General features: G+C 22.1%; 3 protein-coding genes across 3 annotated transcripts; all 3 read right to left on the bottom strand. All coding sequences in view use genetic code 6, as the record gives it.

Moving 5' to 3' along the window:
* Nucleotides 1-33: 33 nt before the first annotated feature.
* TTHERM_00442740 (hypothetical protein) lies at nt 34-906 on the bottom strand (the record flags this gene model as incomplete). The annotated part of the gene is made up of 1 exon (XM_001033187.2): nt 34-906. One exon carries the CDS (start codon nt 904-906, stop codon nt 34-36), a length of 873 nt encoding a protein of 290 aa, XP_001033187.2.
* A 4,586-nt stretch (nt 907-5,492) lies between these two features.
* On the bottom strand, nt 5,493-5,984 carry TTHERM_000442739 (hypothetical protein; the record flags this gene model as incomplete). Its single annotated transcript, XM_012798011.1, has 1 exon — nt 5,493-5,984. One exon carries the CDS (start codon nt 5,982-5,984, stop codon nt 5,493-5,495), a length of 492 nt encoding a protein of 163 aa, XP_012653465.1.
* Nucleotides 5,985-7,271: 1,287 nt separating this feature from the next.
* Nucleotides 7,272-11,529, bottom strand: TTHERM_00442700 (hypothetical protein; the record flags this gene model as incomplete). The annotated part of the gene is made up of 8 exons (XM_001033183.2): nt 7,272-8,148; nt 8,364-8,409; nt 8,594-8,789; nt 8,846-8,947; nt 9,510-9,622; nt 9,716-10,465; nt 10,694-11,272; nt 11,376-11,529. 8 exons carry the CDS (start codon nt 11,527-11,529, stop codon nt 7,272-7,274), a joined length of 2,817 nt encoding a protein of 938 aa, XP_001033183.2.
* Nucleotides 11,530-11,622: the final 93 nt, after the last annotated feature.

Raw genomic sequence — 11,622 nt, 5'->3', positions numbered from 1 at the left:
GCATTTAGTTATATTATTGTATTTATTATGTTTTCAAAAATAACGGCGGCGATTAAAGCTTATAGAATCTGATTCATTTCTTCTTTTTTTATTAGAACTTTCAAAAGCAAGAAAGATGCAACTTGCCAAAACCATAGCATTTTAATCTGAGTTATAGTTTGGAGGAAATCCAATACGAAAATTGTTGAAACCCCATTAACAGACAGTACTTTCTTAAACAAGAACTCCCTTGTTTCCATCAACATCTTCAAGAGCAAACTATAGCTCTCTACATGATTAACAACAACAACATCCACACATAACTCCAGCTTAGCAAATGTTATATTTTAATTACAGTTCATTAACATACTTGCTTTAGCATCCTACATAACCAAAAGAATTTGTAAAAATTTATCCAACATTTGCATTTTAGCCATTTTAGTTCATGTAAATTTATGCAAAGTTATACCAACCTGAATACAAGTTTTGCTTTTCTACATAGAATATTACATCAGGTTAAGTTTCATCTTCATCACTAAAATTTTTTGTTATTATCATTTCAAATGATTAATTACATCCTTTGCAGCAGCAAGCGCCACATGATCTTTGGCAATCACAGCAAGGATTAAATTTACCAATAGCATAAAGGAAAGGTTTGCTATTATCCTTTAATCTCTCTCCATACTGATCAGCTTCATATATTCTAAAAACATGTGAAGAGTTCCAAGTAAATATATTTTTAAACTCAAAACCTTCCTCAATGTATAAACCCTTAACTCCATTAAGCTCATTTACAGATTTATTTATAAAAGAAAGAGGTTTAAGTTCTTCATCTAATTTATTATGCTCTTCAACCTTAATCCCTTTTCCTTTATTTTTAGTTTCTTTGGATTTAGTTGCAGGTTTTAATGTTTTTTATGGATTCATTTACTATTAAATTGAATAAAAATTGAACTGATTAATGAATGAAAAATAGAATAAGTAAATAAATAAATCAAATTATCATTATATATATCTTTTTGTAAATGTTAAAACTCACAAATATCTAAACAAATTTTAAACTTATCGTTTTTATAAAAAATTTAAGAAAAAAGTTAGCTTGATCAAAACGTAAAATTTAACCATTTTTATAATAGATTTTTATTATTAAATATATATCCCTTTCTTACTGAATTAGTTTTTTAAATATTTTTGCTTAAATTTTAAAAATTTATTTATCATATCAGTGTGGAGATTTTTTTCTATTTTTCATTAAATTATAAAGTATGCTATTACTAAATAATTTAAATAATTCAAAAAAGGAATTAAATTATTAAAGGCTATTTCAATCTCTCAATATTTGTTTTTTTATCTTGTATTTTTATTTTGAAAGAAATACATAGTGCTTTTGAATAAAATTTAAAAAATATTTTTTTTTGTAATTTAATATATTTATTAAGCAAATCAATGAAGTTTTTTCTATTTTTAATAAACTATAAAGTATGAAATTGCTAAACAATTTAGGTAATTCTAAAAATAAATTAAACTATTAAATACTATTTCAATCTCTCAAAATTTGTTTTTTTATCATGTATTTATATTTTGAAAGTAATAGTGCTTTCGAATAAAATTTAAAAATATTTTGTTGTAATTTAATATATTTATTAAGCATATCAGTGAATTTTTTTCTATTTTTAATAAGCTATAAAGTATAAAATTGCTAAATAATTTCAATAATTCAAAAAAAAGAATTGATTGATATATAAAAGACTATCTCAATATCTCAATATTTTATTTTTAAATAAATTTAGAGATTTTTTTTTACATTATAAGCTTTAATTTACACTTAACAATAAAAGACTATAAAATTCAAAGAAAGTTGAAATTTAGACAAATTTTTATTTTCCAAAAATAAAATTCATTTCAGTTCATTAAATAGATTTTTATAAATTAATAATAAATTTTTCTATATTAAATCTACTTGAACGAGAGATAAATTTATATTTTCTATTTGCGAAATTGCAACATATACAAATAAACACATATTTGCATAATTAAAAAAAATAAATTTTATCATATTTTTGAAATACATTGAAATAAATCTTTAATACAATAAAAATATATTCAATTTAATAAAAAAATGTAAAAGAAAAAATTAATTTTTCTTTATCTTAATGATAATTAATAAATACCATAGGATTTATAGAATAACAAAATTTTTTAATAACAAAAAAATTATTTCTTAAATTAAAAAAAATTTTAACGAAAATAAGTTTTTCAAAATGAAATATTGATCATTTAGTTTTATAATTATAGAACTTAGAATGAATTTTAATTTCAATTACAAAATAATGATTTGATAAGTTATTCAATTTATTACAGTAAAAAAATATATATTTAAATAATAAGCATTTTATTGATATTAATATTAATTTTTACACTTGAGTGCGTCTTTATGCTTTTTTTAGATAAATTAGTCTTTTTTTACTGGGTGAGATATTATAAAAAAATTAGAAATATTACTTCTGTCAAAATTTTTTTGAACGCTTCGAATAAGTTAATGAGTAATTTATTAATATCTATAATTTGTATTTTTTTGATATTTAATCAATAAAAATATCAATTTTTTAATTTCATAGGAATAAAGAAAAATGTGATTCTCTTTAATGACCAATATAAAGGCGTTGGAAAAATAAAGTTTTGAGTGAAATAAATATATTATAATAAATCACCCTCCTCATCAAATAATATGATAAATTTAGAATTAATATATAAATGAATATATTTCTAAGTTATTATGTTTTAGATTTTTTTTTAAATCAAATACTACTAGAAACTGAAATATTTCTATAAATTAGTAAATTATTCAAGTGAATGATAATTTCATGTTGTATAATTTTGTTTGATCATCTAAATATTTTTATTTATCTTCGTAAAAACTTATTTACTGAACTATTTTAATAATCGCTTAACTTCTCCTTTATTATGTTTGTTTGAATGATGAAGAATTAAAGAAATTAGAAAGGAGTTATCTTCAGTTAAAAAATGGGAAAGAGCTGTTTGTGGTGATTTATTGCCAATAAACAGTAACAGAAAGATAAGAATTGAAATAAATATAAAATAGTAAGAATATAAATATAACAAATATACTGCTTAATTGTTATTCATGCTACATAAATTTTGATTATATCTAAACAAAAACTGAGGTTTTAAATAAATATCACACAAAATTCTATACGTTTATTCTCAGTACGTTAAATTATGAGTTAAAGAGATTGTTATAATATATAATAAAAATAAAAGATATGTTGATTTTAAAATTTAATATATCCCTAAAATTATAATTTTAATTATTATAATAAATTAATTGGTGAACTCTATTAGTAAATAACTAATTGATTGATTGATTGTAATTGAATTATTTTTCTCCTTCTTTTTATAGCATAAATATAATATATCTATTATTATAAATAATCTTCTTTTAGTTAAATTACACTAATTAAATTGCAATTAATCACCATAATAATCTATTAAGTTTAGCAAAAATATTTTGGAATTGCTGGTAGATAACTAATTCTATATTGATTTATTTATTTATTCTTTATTCTGGCTGATATCTTTAAAATAACTGAAATTGAAGCAAAACAAATTTATTCATATATATTTTTGATATTTTAATCATTTCTATTAAGTAAAGTAATATATGAACTGAATGAATGAATGATTGATTGATTGATTGACACTATTATATAAATTTTGATTTTGCGCTTTTGATAATAAAAAAATTACGATAAAAATTTAAAATGCTATGAAAAATATTTATATGTAATGATAAAAATATAAAGCGCATTTTTTGAATTTTACTGATTTTATTAAGCTTACTTTTGATAAAAGCTTAAATTTTTTTCAAGTAAATTATAGATTATTATTATTTTTAAAATTTATTCATTTATTAAAAGCAAATTTATCTTTTTGTAATGAATGCATGAATTCGGTGTTATCTTTAATTTCAATCAAGTCTATTTTCTTTTTAATGATTGTTTCTTTTTAAATGGCTCTTTGCTGATTTTATAATCTAATGAATTCATCCATATCTCAAATTCTTCAAATCATGATTACAAAAAATATTGTTTGAGAATTTTATTATAATTTTCAATTTTTATTTGATAAGATCAATTGTAAGAAAATTGTTCAACTCAATAATAATAATCATTTGTTATAATATTAATCCTCTTTGTACTGTTTGAAAATATATTTTGAAAGAAATTTAGAATCTATTATAACATTTTTGATTTAATTCTGAATTTTTATCTAAAATAATAGATCGACAGATTGACGAATGAATGGATGGATATAGATTTGAAAAATTTAAATGTGTATCAAAGTGATAATATTTTTATAGTGGTTTTGAAAGCATTTGATGTAATATATGCTTTCGATTTGAGTGAATTGACATGAAATTATACACGAATTTTTTTAATTTTTTCTTTGATATTTGAATTTTTATACTTTCATTTTCGTGGTTCCAAATTATAATAATTTATCTCTTTTCATTCCATAGTCTTGTCCTTACATATGACTTAGATATAAAATTTGTAACAAAACATAGTTTTTGATAATTTTAACTTATCTAAAATAGATATATAATTTTTTAGAAAATTTGGAGAATAACTTAAGAATACTCTTATTTTCTAGAAAAAATCTTTGCATTTAAAGAAATATATGGTCTTAAGCTGAACAATATAAACAGTATTTGTATAAAAATCCTTTTTTGAAGAGGTATGCGATTAATATATAATCGGATTATTAGTAATTATTATAAATTTTTGTAAAAAGAAACCTGAAGAGGTAGGATTAAACTTTTAGAATAATATTAATACAGTATGCAATTATTATTATATATTCAATTTACTTTTTATTATGCTCTAAAACTGTAAAGCAAGGAAGTCCACAAATTAGTTTCTAAAAAAAATCAACTAAAACTCAATTTATTGATATTCAAAAATACCGAAGACCTATAACTCCGCAAATAATTTTAAGAAGAATAGTTAGACAGACAAAAATTTAGAAAGATGAAAAAAACTAATTATTATTATTAGTATAATTAAGGGCAATATATAAAGAAAGATAAGTCAAGAGGTAAGGTAAATAACTAAATAAATTTATTATTAATTAAGAAAGTCTTAAATTTCCCGTTCAATGCTTCTCCTTCTATTATATTATTGTTGTTTTGAATTTTCAATAATCTTCAGATCAAAAAAGCAAATTTTTAATTTATGTGTGCCTAAATAGAATCAATTAGGTTTCTTATTTAATTACTTCCGCTCATTTTAACATTGATCTAAGAAGAGAAATCGATATACAAGCAAAAAATTATCATTACAAATTGAACAGTGCCCTATACAATTTTTTATAATGATTAAATAAATTAAAAAATAACAAAACAAAAAATATAAGCGTTAACTAATACCTTCTAAAATAAAAACAATATTTAGTAAAAAAAAAACAAATACGTATTCCAAAATGTCTTACAATCACTCCTCCATTGAAGATGCTTCTCCTTTCAACTCTCCTGTTTTGAATAAAGAAAGGTCTAACTCTATCTAACTACCTTTGGGTAATGGATTAACCTCAATATTCCTCCCTATTTCTTTCTCTGAAGACAATATAAACGATCTTTTGAATTTGGCTTACAAATTTGAATTAGAGGAAGAAAATGAGGACTCAGAATGTGAAAACATAGAAGAAATACACTAACATGAACTCAACTCTAATAACAGCTCATAAACTGACAGTGTTATTTGCAACTGAATCAAGTTGGTATGAATAACTGATTGATTTTTAAAAGAGTCAAATATTTAATACTTTACTCTGCGCTTCTAAATTAATTGAAAGAAGACCGCCTTTAACCTCAATGGCTTTAAAATACTCTTTATCTAACTAATATATATGCCATTTAAAGGAAAACGCAGCCTTTCTATACATTATTTACAAAAGCTCATAATAATAATAAATTCCAATGACATTACAAAATTGCTTAAAGTAAATACAAGTAATAAATAAGAACTCACTCACTCACTCTCTCTCATTCTCTCACTCACTCACTAATGAAACAAACATATATATTTAAAAAATTCTTCATTCAAATATCTGTATATTAAACTAATAACTAACTAAATAACTACCTATTCATCTCAAACTATAACATACTCTATTTAATTAGCCTATAACTTTATAACTAAAAAACATATATTTAATTTGTCTTATATAACCTGCATATTGCTAAAAATTAAATTAATTAAAATTAATAAATCAATAAAAAGACATATTCAGCACTTTTTATGTTTATTTTAATATAAATTCATATATATAAATATAAATAAATAGTTAGTTATATCTGATTCTCTTTTTTTATAATAAAAGCACTAAATGTATTAGAATCAAAAAGAAATTTGATTTTCTTAAATTCTTTTATAATTAACTCTACATTATTAAATCCTCTTAGAAATTAGCTGATATTTATTTAGATATTTAGTATTAAAGTGATTTATTATCAATATTTATAAACTTCAATACCACGGCTACATAACATTCTCATTGTTCATTTTATTTTTTTACCTTTATACAAATATAATAAAAAGCTAACTAAAATAAACTTATGAAAACTTAATTAAGTCATCCATTAAAATTTTTTAGAAGAAATTTCCTTTCTGTATGGAATTTTAAAGAATCTATTTCATAGAAAAAAGCATTTGAAAAAAAAGTTAAGAACATTCCAAATTTATATTTGTCTATAAGATAATTATTGCTTTAATAATTATTTTGAAAAATTTAAACAAATATTATAAATTTTATGTTACATTTATCATTTAAAATTACAACTAAATCAACTTGCACATTTACATTAAAAAACAAAAATTTTTATAAATCTTATCTTTTTTTATATAATTACTTTTTAAAAAAAGCACACGCATTTTGTGAAACGTCATAGAAATAATTATTTTATAAGGCCTAAATAATTATAAAATAATGCTAACACATAAAAATATATGAATTTGATAGAATATCTATTAGATTACTTATACATAAAATGGTTTGTTATCAAAATCAAATTTTAGCTGGTTACTTTAACTTAGAATTAATATACAATAAATATATTTATTTGTTCAAGCAAAATGTAATATTATATTTAGAATTTAAATAAATTCCTTTAAATATATATGCTTTTATGTAATGTATAAATGTATGCATGTATATATGCGTGTCTTGGAAAACGAAAGATAGCTCTTTGTTTACTTCAACAATACTCAAATTCAATGCTGGTTTACGAAATATATCCCAGTATCTTTGTTAAAAGATGGTTTGACCTATTAGCCTTTTATAAACATTGGAGATGAAAAACCTTTGACATTCTTTTCATATTTTTTTCCATCGTTTCTGAGATGCTCAGAAAGTTAAAGCATTTAATTATGTAATTGATGGCGTTTTTAACCTTCAGTTAAGTTTCCAGAGTTTAAACCAGATAACGAAGAAGCAGATGGACTGCGTATTCCTTTAGATACAGCTGTTTTAGGCCTCAATCCTTGCTTTTGCTGTCCATTTTTAATGTAGTCTAAAGGTAGACTAGGCTTTTGCAGCTATTAATTTATGAAGTTGTTTTGTAACAAATTAGAATTTGGTAGAGAATGATGGGGTAGTTAATTATGCTAATACTTTGAAATGATTTATTAAGTATTCAATTGAGATTGAGATGATGAGTATTAAATTTGCTAGTTGAAGAAAGGCAGCTACTTTTATTATTGTTACTTTTGTTATGGGCTTTATAATTAGGAATGATGTGTATTATAGTGCGTATTAGAATACTAAATGTTGTTATCTATTTACGCACTATTCCACTAATAATTTTAATTATTTTAATTTTGATAAGGAATTGCTGTTGTAGGCCTTTTTGTTTAATAATTACCCATATTTTCATTTTCATTCATTTAACCATTAAATGCACTACTATGGTAATTATACGAACTATGCTTTAAATCAGTTGACTCCCACTCTTTAACGGGACTTTTATTATGTTGATATAGGACATTCATTGAAGATTCTTCAACTAAGAGCTAGCTCTGTAGTTATGGGAATATATGAAATTAGTAAGTTTTTTAATTTAGATCCTCAACATAAATTGCCTTCATTTAGCTTGAATAATAATTTAAAAAGATAATGTATTAATATAGATATATCTTATTTTTCTATTACATTAAATCGATTGCAATCAATAATTTTCAATAATACTGATCATAGAATAAATTTTATAATTCGTGTAATTAACGAATGATTGCAAATTAAATTATCAAAAATATAAACAAAAATTTAGCAAGAAATGAATATGAAATAAAGTTAACATTAATTACAGTAATGACAGGTATTTGTATAAAGGTTATGGTATTGTTCTTTTTTCTAGTTTTTATAAAAAATGATTGTTAATAAATTTAATCTTATTAAGTTGGCTACTCTTATTTAAATTGGGCCAGTTATTTATTTATTAATGTGAAATTAAAAAAAAAATTGTCAAATTTTTACTCTAAAAGGCTGCAAAATTTTTAAAAAAACTAGCAAACAAAATAGTTTAATAAATAATTACTTTCAAGGATATAAAGTGAATTGTTATATATTGATTTAAATTCTATATCTGTAGGATCAAAACATAGCAGATACCTGATATAGTAAAGGAAAAGAATATTCTAACTTCCAAAATCTAGAGATTACTAAATTGTTCCTTTGAAGATAAACTTCTCAAATAAAATAGTTTCTTCATCAGATGAAAGTTTTTGATAAATCTAATTTTTAAAAATTTTTTACTCTAAATAAATTTCATTTAAAATAAAACTATTACCAAAACATGAAAAAAAGATTAAGGTGAAGTCATGGCATGAGTCGGCTGATGCTACTTTCCTAAGAGAGTGAATATTTTTTCAAAGTTAATTTGAACTTGTTCCTATATTAAAAACCATAAAATAAAATTGCTGTAAATTTACTTATGCCATTCAAACTTATAATAAAAAGTCAATCAATTACTAGCTAGTAAAGGAAAAGTAATTATATTTCTTTCATAAAGTTGGAATTTTTATTAAAAATGAAGCGTTGAATTTCATTAAATTAATTAACCATAAGATAAAATTAAAAATATGGTGTTGAAATAAATTTATTGACTGATTGTTTAGATAAAAGTAAAAACATATTTACCACTAAATTAATTTGAAATTTTTGTTACAATTTTAAAAGTAACAAATTAGAATTTTAAATTTTGTTGGTTTTATTTGTTCTAAAAATTAAAAGAACTGTTAAGGATATATTTAGCATGAAATAAAAAAGCTGTACCTCTTAAGAAGTAATATGAACGATAAAGGTAAAAAAATATTTACCACTCAAATAAATTTGAATTTTTGTTACAATTTTAAAAGTAACAAATATAGAATTTTAAATTTTGTTGGTTTTATTTGTTCTAAAATTAAAAGAACTGTTAAGGATATATTTAGCATGAAATAAAAAAGCTGTACCTCTTTATAAGTAGTATGAACAAGCTAGCTGTTTATTATCTTTACATTATCAAATTTCACAAAATTCATGGTTTTCATGTCAATTACTTCAACCTTAAATGAAAAATCTTTTTCTAATTTAAAATAATAAGCAATTAAAACAAATTTAGAACTGATTTAAATAAAATGAATTTATTTAATTCAAACATTTTATTTGAATAACTTACATAAATTTGGGAAATTCCATTCAGTTTATTCTAAAGAAGAGTATTCATTCCCAGTAAAGAATTTAGATGGACCATTTTTATCTAATACTGCTGATTTTATTTTTTTTATGTTAAAAAGTTTTTAGTCTTCTTCTAAAAACAATTTTATTTATTCGTTCGATGCTGAATAGGGTCTAGAAGAAAAAATCCTTTTTTTAAATTAAATGCCTGTTTTATTTTGAGAGCTGTTTTTGTTTTTTTATGAATTTTCTGTGCCAGTATTTGAAAAAGCTACAGCGGTTTAAGGTCTGTCATTTCTTTTCTTTTATCCTGATTAATTTGTATTTATCCTTATTGATGAAGATACCCCTTTCTAAGATGGGTCAGTATTAAGGTTTTCATTAGTTGACTACTTTTTATCTTACTAACTGTCTTATTTTTTTTCTGCGACCTGGTGTGAATATATTTTCTTAAATTGTATTTCTCCTTAGCTTAAAAATTTTTTTTAAGACTGAAACGAATCAAGAAAATTAATTTTTTCCCTTTCTGATGGAGAGTACTTTCTTAAAATGTTTAGTTCATGATTTTCTCTATTTTCTAAAACGTGTCCATCTTTAGTGATAAATATTTTTTATCCGTTTAATCTGTTTTCCATAGCTTTCTCTTAAACTTACTATATCTCTTCATCATCAATCATTTCTTCTTAACCATCTTATCCTTCCATGACAATTTTTCTTAAAGCAGATTAGTTTCTAACAGCTTACTTTCCATCTTTGAATATAAATATAAATATCGAATTAAATAGCATTTACAATAAATATTTGCTTAAAAAACATAATTTAGAGCTATTAAGCGCTAACATAAAATAATCATTAAAATTCTTTAAAAAAGCAAATCTTGTAGAAATATAACTGATTTATTTAGACTAACTTAAATCAATGATGCAAATTTAATTATTTTATTAGCTAAAAAGAAGTAAAATTTTAAAAAATAAAATACTTGTGTCATATTTTTTTGTGAATTTCCAATGCTTTATCTTCTTGCCTACCTCTTAGCCTTGATTATTTTAATCTTAATTTTCTTATTATCCTTCTTATGTCTAGTATTCTTCTTACTCTTAAATAAATACTCTATCGTTTATAGTATCATATCCTTTATATTAATTAGCTGACTATATATTTCTTATTGCTTAACCACTATTTAAATTTGATTACAAAGCTGCGGTTTAAGGCCTCATTGAATTTAAATATTGTGATTAAAGTGTTTTTGTCATTTGAAATTCTGATTGTACAGTTGCATCAGGAGCAAATTTATTAGCAGTTGTAGGTCTTATTGAACTCGTTACTGATTTAGGACTAATTAACTAATTTTAAAAACTAACTCCCCCTTCGCTATTAGGTTTTTTTGCTGTTGTTGGCCTGATTTAAGCGCTCTATGGTTTAATATTTGAGTTATATTATGAAATATTTCCTTTTGGTGAGACAACTCTATTATGCTAATGAGTAGAGCTTTACTTTATTGCATCCTTCTCATCTAGTGAAGCTTCATTTTCTTCTTTGAAAGCAAAACGAGAAAATCCTATTATCAAAATATTTTTCTTTACTCAATTTTATGTAAAACAAAAGAAATATTTTTTATTTTAGATTTTAAATGATTTTATTTTTCTTTCTTAATGATTTACCATAATTTTAAATATCTTCTTAATAATCATCACGCAAATCTTAAATATGAGGGTGCTAAAATTTATGAACTTTGACAGGGTCGTAAAAATCCTAAATCTTCTTTTCCTTTTCTTTAAGTTCTTACAATTTTCTGTATATGATAGTTAAGCTCATTCCTAAAGTTTTAAAAATAATAAGTAGCTGATTTCAATTTATTATAAAAAACACTGATATTTATGATAATAAAACAAAAATAGTTATAATAAT

Source organism: Tetrahymena thermophila (assembly GCF_000189635.1).
Source record: "Tetrahymena thermophila SB210 genomic scaffold scf_8254609, whole genome shotgun sequence".
NCBI classification, from domain to species: domain Eukaryota; phylum Ciliophora; class Oligohymenophorea; order Hymenostomatida; family Tetrahymenidae; genus Tetrahymena; species Tetrahymena thermophila.
Note: the sequence above shows the minus strand (reverse complement) of the source record. Positions and strands in the feature narration are given on the sequence as shown.